Source organism: Ammospiza caudacuta, chromosome 14, assembly GCF_027887145.1.
Source record: "Ammospiza caudacuta isolate bAmmCau1 chromosome 14, bAmmCau1.pri, whole genome shotgun sequence".
In the NCBI taxonomy this organism is placed as follows: Eukaryota; Metazoa; Chordata; class Aves; order Passeriformes; family Passerellidae; genus Ammospiza; species Ammospiza caudacuta.
The window spans coordinates 14,816,667-14,836,514 of NC_080606.1; the positions used below are offsets into that span (position 1 = coordinate 14,816,667).

Genomic DNA, 19,848 nt, shown 5'->3' on the forward strand with positions numbered 1-19,848 from the left:
CACTGGCAGCCTAATTTGCATGGTTTGTTGTAATTAACACCATAAAATGTTTAAACAAAACTACAGATAGAAATTAAATTTACAGGCATTGAATTCAATAGCATCAGAATAAACCTTTGATTTGTTTTTTTCCTTTGGCAAGAAAGTGATTCACTCAAATTAAATTTAGGAAAAGCTCTCAACTTGGAAGGAGGGATTTAATGAAAAAAAGGCATCCCAATCTGCCAGAGCAGCTCGGGGGAAAGCTGGGATTTCACTGGGGCAAGGCTGCTGAAGGGAAACTCAACTGCTTTGGATGGGAGAGGTGTCCCAAAATCCTGCATCAGAAGGCAGCAAAATCCTGCACTGCTGGCAGCACATGTGCAGGCAGGATGGTGCCTTTGCTGTCCATCTGTTCCATTTTTTCATGCTCTGGCAACTGTCTTGGAGGCACTGAGGGGTTGGGGTGGAGGCAGATTGGTGGGAGTGTTCCCTGGAATTGTCCAAGGATGGGTTGGAAAAGGTTTTTGGGATAGTGGAAGGTGGGAAAGGAGTGGAATGAGATGAGCTTTAAGGTCCCTTCCAACCCAACCCATTCCAGGATTATTCTGTGATAGTTTGGAAATTCAACCTGAGGCTGATCCGTGGGTGAAGGGGCTGGGAATTGTGCTGTGCCCCAGACATTCCTGAGGGGCTGGAGGTATTTTCCAGAGGCTCCTGTGGCAGTACATCCCCTCCTGCTGCAGAGCATTCAAGGTGGCTCTGGAAAATTCTTTTATGGCCCTAAAAGAGGCGTCTGCATGTCCACCCTCAAATGAAATCATCAAACCCAGGCCACTTCTGCTGTGATTTATGCGGCAAACATTATAAAAAAACTATATTGTGAGCAAATGGTCTCTGGGTGAGGTTTAGATTCCCTTCTATTGTTTGGAATTCTGGGTTTAGCCTTATGGCTGGGATTTCTATAGTCAGAACTAATTTGTAGCGTCTGGGGCCGAGGCTTGGCGTGGTGCAGGAGCTGGGGCCGAGCTGCTGGAGGCATTAGTGGGGGGCAGCATGTGTTCCCAGGGATCAGGGCTGCCAGGATTTACAGCCTGTGGGTCCCTGGGAGCTGATCCAGCAGGAATTCTGATGGTCAGAAAACAAACAGGGAGAGTTCTGCACATCTGTGCCTCTCCCTGCATCTTTGAGGTGCCAGGTTGGGGTTTCAGGATCATCCTCAGATTCATGTTCTGCATCCCAAAGGATTTGTTGAAATTCCTTCAGTGAGATGGTACTGTAGAGGATGTTCCCCAGCAGGTTGGGTTTTGAAGCTTAAAAAGGTCTGTCCCAAAGGTTTGTAGCCTGGAAATTGGAGTTGTGATGGAGCAGGTTGAAAGCTTCAGGTCTTTGCCAGCTCTTGGGCAGTTTGATAAACTTAAAGTGGCTTTCCCTCCTTGATTTCCTCCTGAGATCCCTCCTGGATCAGGGTGAAAACCACCACCAAGGACCTGTGTCTGTAGAGGACACAGAAACACTGAGATAACTGAAATAAAAGTCATCACTTATCATTTTCTTTTTAAAAGAAATAAAGTTGGCGTGCATCAACACCTCAAGGAGCAGTGCTGGAAATCACATTTTCATGGCCAGGTCATGCACAAACTAAGAGTAATTAATTAATTTCTGTTGCTGCAGCAGGGAGTTTTCCATGTTGGTTTATGCTCCCTTTTTCCGCATTTTTATTTTTACCTCTGGCTCCTATTGCTCCACTGGTTGCTTCTCACTCTTGCCCAACTAAACTTCTAAAAGTTTGAGAAACCATGAGGTTTGTGTCTTGTTTATGTCTGTTTTTATTCTCTATATGATTATTTGGATTGGCTTGCCAGGAGAAATCCAGCCCTGGGTGCTATAGGTTCTGAGCATTGGCTGTATAGAAAATAAGAATTAATTTAGCATGAGTTGTTTGACTTTGGGGTAAACTGGGAAGGAGGAGCATCTTGCTGTGGCAGCACCTGCTAAGAGCACACTTTGCTGGTTTAGGAGGGATTTATTATACCCAAACTAGAGATTCTGAAGAAAGGAAAAAGCTTTTTTCCTCTTTTCTCAGTTGCTTTGTAGTGTAAAGGGCCAGGTAGGGCCCTCTGCTGGGGTTTGCAGTGTTAATCAGTGATTAACAAAAGAAAAATTGTGAAATTAGGGAAGACACAGGATTTAGTGCCTGCAGTTTGATAATTGTGTGGTTTAGGGTTTTTTCACTTCAAATTAGAGGGTTTTCATAACATGATAAGCTGCTTTTGTGTGTTGGAGGCACAGAACTTGAATTTGAAATTTGTTTTTTCTAGCAGTGTTTTTTAAGAACAGATTCTCATTGTCTTTATTGTCAGTTCCTCTAGCCTCTCTTTTTCTTTGGAAATGACACACTGTGAGTGATGTTGTTGGAATTTGGGGGGGGGGGGGGGTTGGAGTGAGGATTTCTGGTTCAGGCAATGGACACTGACATTTTGGCTTGCTGTGCCTGGTCAGTGATGTGCCCTATGACAAAGGCGACCCCAAATGGGTCCCTTTCACCCCAAACCATCCTGTGAGTGTGGGATTCTGTGTCTCCACATCAGAGCCTGGGTGAGCAGCTCAGCCTGGGAGCATGTCTGGGCAGGGCCAGGAGGGAAGTGGGGAGCAGAGCTGTGTTAAAGGGATTATTCTCAACATTATTCATCAGCCAGGCTTGAATGATGCCTCAGATCTGCTTGTGTTTGTGTTGGGGGGTTGTGTGTATTGCTGATGGGAAAGTGGAGCCTTGTTCTGGTTTTATATTGGTTTTGTACCAGTGTTGGTAAAGAGGCTGCTGTTTCTATTTACATTTATATTTATATATTGTGTACATACATTGGGTTTTTGGGGCAGGGGCACTGTCCATCCTTAGCCCATGGGCATTTCTGTGGACACAGAGCCACAGAGGCTGTGGCTGTCCCATCCCTGGAAGTGTCCAAGGCCAGGTTGGATGAGATTTGGAGCAACCTGGGACAGTGGGAGGTGACTCTGCCCATGGCAGGGGATGGAACTGGATGAACCTTAATTTCCCTCCCAACCCAAACCAGTCTGGGTTTCTACATAGTCCTCCTGGGGACATGATCTTGTGCTCTGGGCTTTGAGTGTTTGTGGCCAGGTTGTGCCAGTGCATTTCCCTTTTCCCTGGATCAGTTTTCCTGGTCTGGCTGTGACAGGAAGAGCTGGCTGCCCTGACTGCTGGTGGAAAGACTCCAGTGCCACGTGAGACGTGTCTCAAAATCTGCTTGTCATTGAATAACTGCTGCTAAAAGACATGAGCTGGCATTGGTGTCAAGAGAAGATGCTGGAACAGGGATGGAGCTTCAGCTGCAGCAGAGCTAAGGGGTCAGGAAAGGTGCTGGAGGTGCTGAACAAGGAAAAAGGTGGAGGAGCAGCTTGAGAGAAGCTCACACATTCCCTGCCTGGAATGTTCTGCTTGCAGTAAGTGCTGCTTTTTCACTTATCACACAGAACCACGGAGCTTCGAAAAGCCCTCCAAGATCAGCCAGTCCAACCTGGGACCACATTGTCACCGAGTGCCACATCCAGGTGTTCTTGGACACCTCCAGGGATGGATGGGCACTCCAAACCTCCCTGGGCAGCCCCTTCAATGCCTGGCCACTCTTTCCATGCAGAAATTCCTCCTGCTGTCCAACCTGAGCCTCCTCTGGCACAGCTTGAGGCTGTGCTTGAAGTGAAGACCACTTTAGTTGTCCTGGTGCCTCTGGTGGAGCGTGGGGTGGGACGAGCATCCCTGTTTGTTGTCTTTCCCTGAGTTTTCTGCCTCATGCTTGGCTAAAGAATCCTCCTGATGAATGCAGGGAACAGGCACAGCTCCTGGCTAGAGGGATGAGAGCAGCTAATCCACAGCAGCACAGCCCAGCCTTTTGTTGCTTCCCGTGGTGGGGAGCTGTGCAGAACAGGATTTGTCAACACTCAAAGAGCCCCTGACGGCTGTGGGTGAGGCCAGAAAGCAGGGCCGCAGGGGAAGGTGTTGGGACTTGCTGCTGGAGCTGTCTGCACACAGACAGCTGGTTCAGGAATCCCTCCTCTCCTCTGGGAATGCAAGACTGACAGTGCTTTTGGCATCCCACAAGGAAGCGGGTTCAGGGCGGCTCTGCACGCTCAGGCCGCGGGGAGTTGTTTGTTAGCAGTGAGGTGAATTTTGGGGGGTTTCATCCCTTTCAGATGTTCTTTCTCCTTTTCTCTTTTTTTTCTTCCACTCTAAAAGTTGAAAGAGGCCTTGGGTGGCTTCTCCTTTTGAAAGGTGACCTTGCTGCATAAAGTTGTCTGACTCTGTGCTGTCTGTGCCCAGTGATATATGGGAGCATCTGGGAAGGAGGGGAGGCTGCTCATTAATTCTCTGAATTTCTTTAGGATCACACATGTACCTCAGGATCCCTTCCCAGCACTGGTGAAATGTTCCCCCTTTAATCCCAGCCCTGTGTGAGGAGCTGCCATGTGTAGGCAGAGCAAAGAGAAGTGGGGAATGGGCTTTTTTGGGAGTCTGGCATATTCCAGTAGTGCCAAGTGTGTCTCAGTTAGTCCAGTGTCTGCATCTGTTATTTGACTGTGGTCCAAAGCAATACATTCTCCTCCTGCCTCCCTGGCCATGGTTTAATTAATTAAACTTTAAAATTCAGCCACAAGCTATAGGTGAAGGTGCTGCCAGAGGAGTGGGAGCTGCTACCAAAATACCATTGTTAAAAGGTGGTGTCATTCTCAAATAATTCACTTTATAAGGCTGTTTTATTGGTAGTTTGTGTGCTTTCTTCCAGAAGATCTCTCACCAGAGGCTGGTTCCTGCTCTGCTCACTCACTTCCCACCTCCACCCTGCACCTCTCCAGGCTAATAATAAAAATCAATTTGTTTGCTCTGCTGGAGAAAGAAAAAGAGAGTCAGAACTGAGGCTGATGTGATCCAGACCAAACATTTCCCTCTCCTTTGGGTGCTGGATGTCCGAGTTCTCTGGGAATTAAACCCACCAGATGCATTTCTGCCCTTGGGCACCCTGAGCTCCCAGCAGCAGCATTCCCAGTATCCTTCTCTCCACATGGGATCCTCAGTCCTTTGGTTTTTCCTGTTGCAACGTTACAAATTTCTGCTGCCCTGGATTTTATTTGTGGGTTTTTCAGGCTTAGCAGGTAATGGTTATAAATGGAAATTTGACTGCAGCACGTGGTTTCTGGCTGCAGTAAATTCATTCCCTGCGGGCTTGGGGACGGATCCCATGTGTTTTCCTCAGTGCAAATGGTTGTTTCAAACATCCATCTGCTTTATCTGCTGTTGTGTTTACAGTTCCCCTTTGTAGTTCCCAGCAGCATCTCCTCTCTCTCCTCTGCTCTTGTTTATTTAAAGTTATGGTAAAATATCCCTCTCGTTTGGAGCTGTTTTGTGGGAGCTTTTCCCAGCTTGGCTGATCCCAGGGGTCAGGGGAATAAAAATCCTGAACCTGATCACCCCCGGGGAATCCCACAGTGGTGGTTCCAGCTGGTCCCTGGTATTGTTGCTCCTTGGGAATGGGATTTTAGCCAGATCCTGCCCTTGACCTTTTGGTGCTCTGCAGGCAGCATGGCTGGTCATTATTGAAAAATAAAGGGTTTAATCCACTCAATTTGTAGCAAAAGTTGACCAGTGGACTCATCTTTGTTTGGGTTTTGAATTGTGTGATGTCCCTTGTTGTTTGTCTGTCCAGGATGATTTAGGAAACCAGTTTCAACTTTAGGAAAAAAAAAAAAAACAAAATAATACAACAAACAAACCCAAACCAAGCTGTCTAAAAAATCCTAGGAGGATATATTTGATACTTTTTCCTGGCAAAAGTTAAACATTTTCCATCCTTCTTTAGTTTCAAGCCTTTAGAAGGTTTGTGGGTCCTTCTCCAGCACGTGGTGATGCCTCTCCATGTCCAGGCAGGAGCTGCAGGGAGCACCCTGGGGCTTCACAGCCTTTGGAGTTTCCCTCAGGTTTTGTGTCCCCATCATGGGCAAAATATGACCCAGGATGACATTAGGAGAGGTTGCAAAATTCTCTCTGTAAACAGTATTTTTTTTTTTTCTTATGCTGAGCCCCAAGCGATGTCACTGCTTGTCTTGCACAGAGGAGTAGGAAAACAGTCCCTGGCTGCAGGAGGGGTTTGTTTTCTTAATTTTCCTTCACCACAGCAGCATTTCCTGTTACTGGTGAGTGTGAGGAGTGCCTGGATGAGACCCCCCTCCAGCCCCCCAGCTCATATGTCACCCCAAGTTGTGTGTTGGAGTTTTGTGGGAGACTGGAGAGTGACTTTGGAGTGCCAGGACAAGGAATGGCTTCCCACTGCCAGAGCGCAGGGATAGATGGGATATTGGGAAGGAATTCCTGGCTGTGAGGGTGGTGGGGCCCTGGCACAGGTTACCCAAAGAATCTGTGGCCACCCCAGCCCTGGGAGTGTCCAAGGCCAGCTTGGACAGGGCTTGGAGCAGCCTGGTCTGGTGTCCCCATGGCAAGGGGTAGAACATGATGGGCTTTAAGGTCCCTCCAACCCAAACCAATGTCAGATCCTATGGTCTTGAATTCCCCACCCTTTGCTGCAGGTATTGTCTCTTTTCCAGGGTCAGAAGCTGCTGGCCAACTCCAAATAGTCCAAGTCAGTAAGCCTCATTTTAGCCACTGGGTATAGACAGAACTTTCAATGAAATTATTTTTCTGGCCCCTTTTTATTTTAACCTTCCATTTTTTTTAACCTTCTGGGTTCTTTTAACCTCCCAGTGCATCAGTTTTACCATAGGATAGAGAACCATCTGCTGCAGAGGCATGACCACCATCCAGGAGCTGAAATATTAAATCCTTTACTACTTTCCTTACTTAAACTCCTTTCGACAAACAACTCAGCCAGCACAAAACCTTTTTCTTTCAGCCTCACGGAGTCAGAACATGTCATAGGGGATGTTGAGCTAGCTCTGCTCCCTCCCAGGAGCTGCCCCAGCCCGACACGAGGCAGCTGTGCAGCAGCTGGCCTGGCTGCCTGGCTGGAAACATCTGGATGGGCTGCGGCGCATGGCGGGAGCCGCTGAGCCGATGCTGCTGTGCAGCCTTGGGCGCTGTTTGAAGACGTGCGTTGGTCTCTGCACTTCAAAGCCAGGCTCAGAAAGGCTTGGCTTGCACAAACTCACACCTCTGCCTCTACTCTGGGGCTGCCGTGGCTCCCACCCGCAGCCAGAGCGCCGGGAATGCCGTGGTTGAGGTTCGTTTGCTGGGAAGGTGATGGAATTCCTGCGCGCGGCTTCGCAATCTGCTTGCTTGTGCCGTGCCAGCTGCTCGCGCTCGCTGGCCAGGCCGTGGGGCTTGGGATGGGTTGTTTGGATGGAAAACGGAGCTGTTGCCATGTGAAGAGCGAGTGGGGAATGTTGTTGTGATTAAGAACTGTCTGGTGCTCGCAGCAGCAAGTGGAGCTGGGTTTGGTGGCCCCAGAGCTGGGCCTGGAGGCGGCCGGGGGTGCGCACGGTGCTGGGAACGGCTGTGAGATAGCGGCTTGCAAAGCTCACATTCCTGAGCTCCTCCCAGCTCCTTTTCCCAGAGTTTCCACAGCACATCGTGGCATTTCTGATTCAGCTCATCCCTCGTAGCTCAGGGCTGTGCTGTCCCAGTGCACAGGCCATGGTGGGGTAGGGCCAGCCTGGTCAATCCCATGGCACCGCTCCAGGCGCTCCATGGAGCCACCTCCTCTGACTCCCTCAGCTGCTCACATGTCTCAGAGCACATTCCAAGGATGAGGAGATGGCCCAGCTGGCAGATGGGCCAGGGTGCCACAGGTTTGCTTCTGGAAGGATCCATCCCAGAGGTGCTGGGGTGTTCTTTTCCCCTCATGCTGGTGGTTTTGGCGGGTGCCATGGCTGTGGGAGCTGCTCCACGTGTCCTCACTTCCAGAGGAGACAATTCCTGCTGCTGAGCTCACACAGGCAGGGGAAGCCAGGCAAGGAGGGGACTAAACAGCAGTAGAATTTGAGGTTTTTTACAATAAGAGTGGTTTTTACCACCACTGGCACAGGGTGCCTGGAGTGGAGGTGGATACCTCAATCCTACAAATATTCAAGGCTTGGTTGGATGAGGCTTGGAGCAACCTAGACTAGTGGAAGGTGTCCCTGTCCAAGGCAGAGGAGTGGGCCAAATGTTCTTGAAGGTCCCTTCAAGCCCAACCATTCCACGTTTCTATAATCCAATTTTTGGGAAGCAGGACGTTTATCTGGAGGCAGTGCCACGTGCTGAGAAGCCCCTTGGTTCTCCCTGGACCCAGAGCGCGAGGGGACATTCCCTATTCCCCCATTCCCATGCCATGTCCAGTTGGCTTCTAGGGAGCCCCTGTAGGATGTGGAGTTTTGCAATTCCTGCATGAAGGAGCATCTCTGGCACTGCACCCAGCCCTGCCTTGCAGGGACTTGTTCCCATGGCTGTGCCCGGAACGGAGCCTTGCAGAGCTTTTAATCCTGTCTGCATGAGGTCATTGGCTCCTTGATGTTAATTGCAGGGGATCTGATTAATTAGGCAACAGAGCGTAATTTATTTGAGCAGATTATTGTATAGAATTAACCAGGCAGTCACTGTCTCCCACCACAATTCCAGGCATCCCTGCAGGTGTGGGAATTGCCATTAAAACCTTCACCCTTGATGTGGATGGCTGGGTAATGCCTGGATTATTTCCCAGTTGCTGCAGTGGGCTGTTTATCCACGCTGTTTCATGGATGCATTATTTTGTGGGTGTTACATTTTCAGCAGACTTGTTTTCATTTTAATTCAATTCAATTTGGACTACTTGATTCCCTCCTCCTGTTTCTTTCCCTTCCGTTCTTCTTCTTCCAATAAAACGTCATAAAAATTAATCCCCACCGAAGGCCAAATTTAACATTCAGATTGAGGAAAGAGAATTTTAAAGTCCTTCTGCTGAAAAGGGAAAAATTGCACTTGGATAGGAAGTCTTGGGTTTGTTATGGAGCAAGGGAAAATGGTTTTAAAATTTTATCATAGAATGATGAAATCCCAGGATGGTTTGGCCTGGAAGGGACCTCAATGCTCATCTTATTCCACCCCTTTTCCATGGGCAGGGACACCTTCCACTATCCCAGGATGTTCCAAGCCCCATCCAACCTGGCCTTGGATACTTCCTTAAACAGCTCAATTATCTGAACAGCAGAGATATTTAAATTTATGAAGATTTTTTAATATTTCCCCCCTCAAAACCCAATAGGAGGGTTTGTCTGAGAGCAAGGGCAGAATGAAGTGCATCAGCTCCAGTGTCTGACAGATGTTCTCCTGTAACTTTCTCTCATATGGATCCATATCCATGAGTGAATCCATACCAATTCTTTGCTGCAGCTGGTCCCACTCCAGGCAATGGGGTTATGTAGAATGGAGATAAAAGGCCAAATACCAAAGAACTGGAAAATGCCATACATTTGGATCCTTCAGCCACATTCCCAGTGGAAAACTCCAGAGCAAGATCTGGTTGGTCACCTGCTGCAGGAAGAGGTGGCTTGGCCACCTGGAGTGTTTATCTGCTTTGGAGATGGGTTCAAAAAGGGGACTGTTCATTGAATCAGCTGCTCTTCCCTGATGTTGGGATGTCAATGCTCCTGTCTCTTGAGAAATGTCTGGAATTGGTGGGAGTTGAAGGAGTTGAGTGGCAAAAAACACCTTCAGTGGAGGTGATCCAGAGCGTCCTCTGGGAATGGTCCCTGTGCATGTTATGGTCTTGTTATGTTGGTTGTGGAAGCAGCTGAGGTCATTGTTCCTGCCATGACAAGCAGGACCTTCCAGATATTCCTGAAAGTGTTTTCAGACCTGGCAAAAGGAATTTTTCTCTTAAGGAGGAGCCCCAGGGGTGATTTCAGGCTGGAAAGAGCCCAGTTCTTCATTTTGCAGGGAACAGAGGTGCTGCAAGGGAAGCAGCAGGGGCATGAAGCTCTTTGTTGGAGCAGCTCCTGGTTTGGGGAATATTTTTAAGAGGGATTCTGGCCTGAGGAAGATTGTGCTGTTGACCTCATGTTGTTCTGGATATGCTGGAGAAGCTTCAGGTCATGAGGAGCAAGAGCAATGGTGCATCTGGAGGATGGAAGAGGAACTATGGCTGGTATGGAAGTGCTGAGGGTTGCATTCCCCCAGAGCAAGTGTGTGCTGTGTTTTATAAAATGTATTAATATTTTGGGAATATAACTGCTCAAATAAGGAAGGAATTGCTGCTGGAATGAAGGAGAAGAAGCCATGACCTCCATCTGGAGGGGGGCGTAGCCCAGCTGGCTGAAAATTGGCCTGCAAAGGGCTACAAAAGCTAATTAAAATGTGAAAAACTGAGAATTCCTGCTAATAGACAGCAGATCCCTGCCTGGCGCTGCTTCACAGCTAAATTTGATTTCCTTGGGAGGCAAAAGGAACTGATTTAAGTTCCCTACCTTACTGACATTGATCCCTCTCAGCATTTAACCAGCCTGTTCCCAGCGAGGAACTTCCCCTGGCTCTGCTGTGCCGGACCCGGAGCCTGCAGCAGGAATCTCTTATTCCTGCTACCAGTAAAAAATTCACTGCAGGTGTCTTCATGTGCAGTGTTAAACTCAGCTTTGACCTTGTTCTGCTCACATCTGGGTTGTGTTTGAGCTTTCCCTTCAGTGCCAGCAGGTGTAAGGAATGGGAAGCTTGAGCTGTTGCTCAGCTGGAGCTGTGTCCACCTCCACGGCATTGTCCCCCCATCAGAGTCCTTGTGGGAGCCACCAGGTCCCCTCCAGCACAGGGCAGCTCCAGGGAAGGGTGTCTTAGACAAGTGCATGGATAAACAGCCTTGTTTAACAAATCATGGCCTTCTAGGCTGGAGGTGGTGCTGGTTTGGGGTCAAATTTAGTGATTGAGCTGCTCCTACAGTCAGGGAAAGTTGTGGGATGTGTGGAATCCAGGGATTCGGACTGTGGACCTGGTTCCATTTTGTGCTGAAACCAATTTTCTGTGAAGATTTTGGGCAGAAAGTATTTCTGAGGGCTCCATAGGTTATCCTCTGTGTCTGAAGGAATGCTGGAACCTTCCTTTTCCAAAGTTGCACTTCACTCCTCCCACCAGGAGCAAATCCACCTGCCTGCCCCTCTGCCGTGTCCTTACCTGCCAGGTTTGGCTGCATTTGCTCCAGGTTCCCTGAGCTGATTGAAACTAAAACTCAAGTGGTGTGTTCAACTGGGTCAGTGGTCGAAATGTAAGTATTTGGGATGTTGCTTACTGAGCTAAGCTGAGTTTGAGCTGAGGAAGGTTTGGATTAGAGGAAAGGAGGAAATTCCTGTTTGGACTTGGAGTTGCAGGGTGTGATTCTGCTGTCATAGGTCTGCTTAAAGCCCAGTTCCACATGGAAAGGAGGAAGAGAGAGGGAAAGTTTTGGATCTGAAGGGAAGTTTATAAGGTGTTTTAATTGTTCTGATAGGAACGAATTCCCTGTCCATCACTTTGGCTCAGGTTGAGAACTGGCAGTTGGATTTAGGGTTCTGTCCTGCAAAACACCTTGGCTTTCCTGGGTACTGAATGTAAAATACCAGTAAGTCCTGGGAAAACCTGCTCCCTCCTCTCCATTGGTCTCCAGTTGGTATCTGTTACTGGAGTGCTTGGAAGACCCAGAGTGTCATTCCCTGGCCTTCTCCAAACTGGGACTGCACAGTCCTTGGGAGAGGATTTTGACCCAGTGCTCAGCATGTTGGCAGCATCTCAAATCCTGTTCCAAAAGCACTGGCGGCATATTCAGGGTGTAGATGTGCTGGGATGGGAGTTCCTGCCTGCTGGCAGGTGCTGTGCCCCCAGGCCATGGCATTCCATGGTCCATCTCCAAGTCCAAGGTCATTTCTGTGTTCTTGTGGTCAAATACTCCCTTGACTCCTTGGCTGTCATTTTTGTGAAGCTCCTCACGAGTGTTGGCTCTTCTGTTACAGCTCCTGCCCGGCCAGAGCTCAATCCCTCCTCCCAGCTTATTCTGTCTGGATAAACTCCTTAGCACAGAATCACAAGGTAGCAAGAGACCTTCAAGATCATTGAGTCCAACCCATTCCCTGCATCGCTGGTGTTTTGGGATTATAGAACAGCTTTGGGTGGAAAATGCTTTTGAAGATCCCTGTTGTGTCTGAAAACCAGTGAGGACCCTGAGTGCAGATTGGAATGAGGGAGAGTTGGGATTTTGTGTCAAACTCCAGGGTGAAGGATTGTGCCTCTGGGATCTTGGGCTTCAGGAATAGCTGGAAAGAGCAGGAATGTGGCTGGAGTTTGGAGGGAATAGATGAAGCAACAGGGACCAGAGGAGTTCTGGGCATCTTGAAGGTGAGAACCAAACTGGAGCTTTACACAGGAAAAGCTGAGGGCAGGGGTTTGTTGTGGTGTGGAACCTGCTCCAGAGCCCTGGCAAGGGTTCCCACTGGGAGTACCAGGTCTGGGGAGGAAGGTGGGCAGTGGAGGTTGTACCATCTCTGCTCTCTCCATCTCTGGTCCTCCCCTCATGGTATTGGTGACATTCCACGAGTTTGGCAGGCAGGGCTGTGGCTTGTCCTGCAGACAAGACACGGTGTCGAAGTTCTGTCACGTTGAAATGGGAATTGTTCCCTCGTTTGCTCCTTGCATTTTTATGAGGAGCAAGAAACGATGACAAAAACAATTCTTGAAATATGTGGGATGGGGTTTCTTTTCAATAAAGCAAAGCTACTCCTCGAGCTTCTTTCCAAGCTGGTGGAATATAAATTATCTGCTTGATCTTTTTATTTTGTGCACCACGTGTGACCAGAGGCAAAGCTGTGGAGGACAATGGGGCTGATATTCAAGTAGCTGCTCCTCTGAACCACAGGCTGAACTAGAGAGCACTAGAAAAACAACAATATTGCTTGCAGAGAATGCTGCTGCAGAGCCTGGGCTGGTTCTTATGCTCCTCACACTGCTGACCTCCCAAACTGCAGAGGAAGAGGGAATTTGACTTTAACAATCCTGTTAAACACTCGTGCAAGAGGGTGAGTTCATGCTTATTTTCTGAGATGCTTTGAGACATTGAGCTGTGGTTTCTGGATGAGATCTTTGGCTGGACTTGTTTTGTCAGGAGGAATTGAGAGCTGTTAGAGGCAGAAAATCTTTGGGTTTTTTTCACTTTTCACCCACAAGGCCTTGTACACCTGAAGGTTTGGGTGTTTTTCCCTTCTGCAGGAAGAATACACTTGTTCTTCCTACCAACTTAGGCTAAGGAAAAGTCCATGCTTTGTGTATTATTGCATGGGGTGGGTTTATATTTTTCACTTTTCTTCCTTTGAGGCTGTTTCACCATTGGAAATACATTCCCTGAGTGTCCAGTGGCTCTTCAAGAGACTTTTGACAAGGGCCTGGAATGACAAGGCAAATATTTTATTTTATGAAAAATGATAATACCTTTCTTTATCCTTTACTTGTATGGAGTGTGAAATGTCCGACCTACAAACGAGTTTGAGAGGCCCTGTTATTTTGGCAGCTCCCCCTGTGCTCTCTTGACATCCATCCTCCAGCAGCTTTGTCCAATGTTCCCAGGCAGGTTCTGCAGGGAAAACCAGCTCTGTGTGCCTTTGTTTTGCTTTATTTTGCCCAGAGAAACCGAGGCAGATCCGATTCCCTCCGGCGAGCAGTGCCTGTGCTATTGTTTCCCAGGTTATTTTGAGGAATGCCTTCCCCTGGGATTTTTCCTGTGTTGGCTTTTTGACCTTTTTGCATCCTATAGTGATTCTCTTGATTAAACCCACGGTGTTTCTAAAATTAAGGGTGATTTGAGGGCTTTAGCTTGGAGGAGGAGGGAAATGGGAATTGTTTAGACTGTGCAGTGAAAATACCTGCTTCCAAAAAAGCTGTGTGTGCTTGACTCCTGAAAAATTCTCTGGCTCAGAAAGTGAACTGAGAGAATCAGCTCTCCATGACTTTGAGGACGAGGAGTTTCAGAGGAGTTTCATGGACTAGGTAAGAATTCCTTTTAGAATTCCCCAGAAGGTGGCACAGCCAGGGTGCCCCATGAGCCCAGGGTTGATGCAGAGGAAGGAAGAAACCTTAAACACCATAAAAATTAATCCCCATCAAAGGCCAAATTTAACATTCAGATTGAGAAAAGAGGATTTTAAAGCCCTTGTCCTGAAAAGAGAAAAAATGCACTCGGACAGGAAGTCTTGGGTTTGTTATGGAGCAAGGAAAAATGCTTTTAAAACTTTATCATAGAATGATGAAATCCCAGGATGGTTTGGCCTGGAAGGCACCTCAAATCTCATCTCATTCCACCCCTTTTCCATGGGCAGGGACACCTTCCACTATCCCAGGATGTTCCAAGCCCCATCCAACCTGGCCTTGGACACTTCCAGAGTCCCAGGGGCACCACAGCTTCTCTGGGCAACCTGTGCCAGGGCCTGACAGGGAGGAATTTCTCCCCAATTTATCACTGCTGTCTCGGGGGTGCTGAATGGAAAAAGCAACTCTCAGCTGGACACAGACGGGCCCTTCATGGCCGAGCATCCCCGAGCTCAGGCAGCTGCAGCCCTGGAACAACGGGGCCCTTGAGTCCCCTGAGAGCCACTTGGCCTTTGGCAGCTTGGGTGGCTGCAAGAGCCTTGGTCACCCTTTCCCTGCCCCTGACCTTCCCGGGGATCTGAGCATTCCCTCCATCCCAAGCAGGACCCCCGAGCCCTCCGTGCCAGTCACAGGAGGGTCAGTGCTGGTGTTTGCATAACTCACAGCTCTGTGGAAGGTCCACCCTGGGGATGAGCCCCTCTCTGCTCACAGGGGTGGTGACCATTCCCAGGTGGGGTGTGTCACTGCTCTTGGAAAACATGGTTTTGTGGGTTTGTTTTTTAAGTAAAAGGTGTGATTCAGTCATTCATCCTCACTGTCATTCCTCTTCCTGACTAGAAATACAGAGTTTAATGGACAGATTACTTTTAGCCAAAATTTAGTGTTTTTCTGAGTGGTCAGTTACAAGTGACATCAGGGTAAAACCTGGAACAGAGCAGTGGAGCTGGGGTGGTTCAGCCTGGAGGAGCAGCCTCTATTTCTATTAGAGCCTCTATTACCTTGTTCTGTAAATCCAGTAATGGTCCAGGCAATAACAGCATTCCAAAGCCATACTGAGGATTTCATTGACACTTTAACCCAAATTATAATGCAGTTTGTTCCTTCAATTAGTTCTGCAGTGTCTCAACGTGAGTTAAATGAGGGGTTTAAAGAGAAAATCACTTTTTCTCATCCCTGGCTGTGCTATGGTGTGTCAGGACAGGTGCCGGTGGTGCCTGCAGGAGAATCCTGCTCCGGTGTTCCACACCTGGGGCAGTGCAGTGGGATGTGGGAGCTTTGGGAACGTGGTGCTTTGGGAATTGTTCTCGCCCTTTATTCCTTGTTGTAAATGACAGCCTTCAGTTGTCCATCCAACCCTGTAAGCCTTCCTCAGGCAGGTAAGCTTTACTCATCATTGCCTTTTAGGGATGTTTAAAAGCCCAGTAGTGAGACTTTGGGAAGCTGATCCCACATCATCCCACAGCGTTTCTGGGTCCTTTCAGCCACGACATCCTTGCAGTGACAAACACCCAGGAATTGTGCAAACCTGCCTGCCCAGGGACAGAAGGAAATAGCAACGGTTTGGGAATTTGAGAAACGCTTTGGGGGTTGTCCTTTGGAAACGAAAATGTTTCCAAACATTTCAATTTGTGAGACTGCAGACGAGCTTGTTGGAGTGAAGCAAAATGCAGATGTAAAATCTGAGTGAAGGACTGGGATGCTGAGGCTGGGAGGGGAGCTGTGCTTGGGAAATACCTCGGGAATGGGAGGGAGAGGGGAGGTGAGAGCCCTGGGGCTTGTGAAAAGCCAAGGGCCTTTTGCGATTATTGCTCTCGATAGGGACTTTTATGGGCTGGAGCTTAACGAGCCCGGCAATTCAGGGGAGGTGTTTGTTCTTCTCTGCTCTTTCAAAGATGCTTTTGATGCCCCAGGTTTTGTTCTCAGAACAATGATGGGTTCGATAACCTCTGGGGCTGCTTTTTGAAGCCCCCTGGTTCTCGTCTTGGGCTGTGTTTTTGTTTTGCTGTGTATTTACAGCTGAAATAAGCAGATCGGGTTTCTTGAGCAAGAAAACCCCCTCCTGGTCGGAGCAGCCCTGGCTGTTGGATACAGTAACACACAGAAGGTGTTTGGTCCCTAATTGATCTTTGACTTCCCTTTTTTATGAAGTGGAAATAACAGGAAAATGCCGCTGGGGATGTGCTGCCACACCCGGGGGTAGCTGGTATTCTGATTTCTAACCCCAAATTCTGATTTCTGGGTCGGGATGTTCATCTTTAAAGACTTTTAAGGCAGCAGTAATTTTTTTCTGAGTAAGAGGTCGCTACATAAAATTTTTGCCTCCTGGCAAATCTCGTGTTACAAATGTTGCTGCAGGTTTAAAGTGTTAATTTATGTGGTATATTGGGTTGGATTTAAAGGTCCCTGAAGACCTTTGAATCTTAGTAGCTAATGAGGCTTGCAGAGAAGAGGTTGAGAGAGGCAAAACTTACTGGCAGTGAGTAATGTTGCAGAAGGAGATCCAGGATTGAGCAAGTTTTGCAGAGAAAAATTATTAATTATCGCATCGGCCTTTGAGTTGTTTGATTATTTCCAGCCATAGGTCTCCCTGCAGCCTGCTGTCTCCCATCTCTGGGGGAAGGATTCTCCATGCTGAAACCCCTCAGGTGGAGTTTTCCCAAGTCCTAGACTGCTTCCAAGGGCACTTGGATAAGCTGAGACCTGTGAGCAGCCGTCTCGCGTCCTCCTCGTCTCTCCTGCTCATCCCTGCTGGAAAGGATTTGGCATTTAGGCTCCAATCTTTCAGCTTGGCTGAGATGCACAGATGCTTAAACTTGTCCCTCTCCTTACAGCTGGCCTTGCTGAACTTCTTCCACCCCGAGGAGAAGCTGCACGTTGGAGAAGAAGGGAGGCGCGTCCGTCGGAATAAAAGGAGTAAAGGCAGCGAAGGGCCCGACGGTGAGTCCTGCTCAGTTTCCCACTGATTTTGGTCCCTTCCCAGATGAGGAATTCCAGGAGTTCTGATTTCTGCAGCTGTAGGTCTTGTGTGAATTAATGCTGCTTAGGAATTCCATCCTTGACTCCTAGAACTGTGCTTGTTTAAGGCTTTAATTTGTAATTTTTTGTCCTTATTTGTTGTCTTGCACACCCAACTCTGCTTAAAATTATCAAGGAGCTTTTCACAATCCAACAAACAGCTGGGAACATCTGCATCCCAAACTGGTGACTGCTTTAAGGGGGTTTTGAGTTGCTGTGGAGTCTCAGGTGGGGCCAAAGCTCGTGTGAAGGGACAGCAAAGCTGTAAAAAGCTTGGATTAAAGAGCGCAAAGGTTCCTGATTTCTTTGTGAGGCATTTGATTTCCAGTCCTGGCTTTCCATGATTGTCATGACACAAAGACAGGAGCATGAGCTCCTGGAAGAGCTCTCATGCTTTCATATTGCAGGAAAGAACAGATTCCCTTTTGTAGGAGCAGAGAAAGGACTGGATTCTGGAAAGGTTCTGTGCCCAAGTCCTTACTCCGTTATCACCATCAGTTTTCCAGTCCAGCCCTGTGAGTTTCCCAGCTCCTCTGAAACCTTTGTAGTTTCACAGTGGAGAAGCATTTCCCTGTGGCTCTGCTCCAAGAAGGAGCTTGGTGAAACTCCCTGGATTCCTCTTGCCCAGAACGCTGACAAGTCTGATGCATTTGATGCAGACTTTCTGAGTGATTCCAGCCCCGTGTGGGCCCTCAGTTTTGGAGCTGGTGTCGCTCTGGTGCTCAGATGGCTCAGGCAGCATCCCAGTCCTTTTCCCAGTCTCCTTGAAATCTATCCCAGTGTCTTCACCAGTTGCTTGTGTAGTAGCAAGTTCCCACTGGAGGCGAGCGGAGTTGATGGAGCGCTGCTGGCAGATGTTGGGAGAGATTAACTTCATCCCTCAGGCTGCCTCTGCCTTGCCAGATGTGCAGAGAGCTGCTGAGGAGAGATAGGGTTGGTGTCTAAGGAGGGTTTTGCCCATCACCCTTGTGCCCAGTGTTGTCCTTTAATGACTGGCATTCCTTTCCCTGATTTCCCTGACGTTCCCTGGATGCTCAGAGTTGAGTCACTCCAGAAATGCAGAGCACTTCCACCCTTATCCAGTCCTGGGAGGGGAGTGGGGCTGGGGAAGGGTCTAGAACAGCTGGTGGGGGCTCAGCCTGGAGAAAAGGAGGCTCAGGGTGGACCTTCTGGCTCTGCAGAGCTCCCTGACAGGAGGGAGCAGCTGGGACATGTGGGGCTCCTGTCAGGGACAGGACAAGAGGGAATGGCTCCAAGCTGTGGCAGGGGAGGGTCAGGTTGGACATCAGGAGGAATTTCTTCCTGGAAAGAGTGGTCAGGCACTGGAAGGGGCTGCCCAGGGAGGTGCTGGAGTGCCCATCCCTGGAGGTGTCCAAAAAACACCCAGACATGGCACTCTGGGCTAGTGTCAGTCACAGGTTGGACTCGGTGGTCTCAAAAAGCTTTTCCAGCCCCACTGATCCTGTGGTTCTTACCTGTCTCTTTTTGAAAATTAGGGATTTTGACCCTACATGTGGTGGAGATGGGAAAAACTGCCAGAGTGACAGGTTGTGTCCCTCTGGCTTTGGCAAGTGGTTGCCCCATGTTTGGCTGTGGTGGTTTTAGAGCTGCACTTAACAAGTGGGAGCTGTCAGGGCAGGGCTTGACCTTGTAACAACCATAAAATCGAGAAATAAACAGAGCCACAGCCTTGGGGAGCTCAGGCTGTTTGTTTTAGACCTTTGTGAAGGAATCTTGCTGTCAGAGCAGGGCAATGAATCATTAAACTAATAAATAAAATCATGTCATGGTCCTGATAACACCTTTTTCTTCTTGAGTTTTGCAAAAGGAAAGTTGATCAATACTTTGATCTCCAAAGAGCCTCCCGAAGATAAAAGTGGCTGAACTATAAATTCCCAGAAGGCAGGAGATGTGCTTTCCACTTGATGCCTCGCTAATATTTGTCTGGAATTAATTTTATGAACTTTCAAGTGCTTTTACACATGCAGGGAAAGACCAAAGTGATCTGAGCATGGAGGCTGGGGCTGGAGGGAGGCTGCTCCGACCCTTCCCAGCTCCTCCAGTCCTGCTCATCCTGGTACCAGCAACAGGCTGGCTTTGATGATTTCTAAACATCAGGGAGAACGTGGTTCCTTTCCCAAAAGCTTTTTCTTTTTGGAGGATTTCCTTTCAAGCCTTTTGCTGTGAAAGAGGTGATTTTGGGACAGGGCAGAGCTGGTTCTGTGCAGCCAGGGGAGGGTGATGGTCCTGGCTGTGCCCAGGGCATGAAGCCACAGGGATGGGACATGGGAGCAACAAAGCTGCTTTGGTGCCTCTTTGTTCAAAAATCCAACGAAAATTGTGTGCAAAGCCATCAGTGGGATCCTGTCACTCTCCAACAGGACTCTGGAATTTCAGGGGCTCCTCCTTGAAAGACTCTGGTTTCAGTCTTCTGACCCCTGACATGTTTTATGGTTGGGTTTGCTTAATTTTGGGTTGTGGCCCTGCACCCACAGTGCCCTGGGGCCACTTAAAGCAGCTGAGGTCGTGTCCTGGCCAAGGTCCCTCTCCTTGTTCCTGAATCCCTTCAGCCCTGGGGCATCCCCTGGGAACTCTGGGGGCTGGTGCCTGAACCAGTCCTGGGATCGTCATCCTGAAGCAACTTTCCAGTCCATGCCACCAGAACCAACTTTTGCACAGCTTTGAAAACGGCCACCAATTTTCCCAGCTTCTCAAGGCCCAGGATTATGCCTTTGCACTCTATTTTTTTTGGCTCTTTTCTCCTCACTGTTCCCATCTCC

General features: G+C 48.6%; 1 protein-coding gene across 2 annotated transcripts in view; it reads left to right on the forward strand.

Moving 5' to 3' along the window:
* EDA (ectodysplasin A) overlaps positions 1-19,848 on the forward strand; it is a 59,954-nt gene that overhangs the window by 18,554 nt on the left and 21,552 nt on the right. For both annotated transcript variants that reach the window (XM_058814105.1, XM_058814106.1), the window contains exon 2: positions 16,885-16,990. In XM_058814105.1, the coding sequence (XP_058670088.1) occupies positions 16,885-16,990 (106 nt within the window). The remainder of the gene's footprint in view (positions 1-16,884; positions 16,991-19,848) is intronic.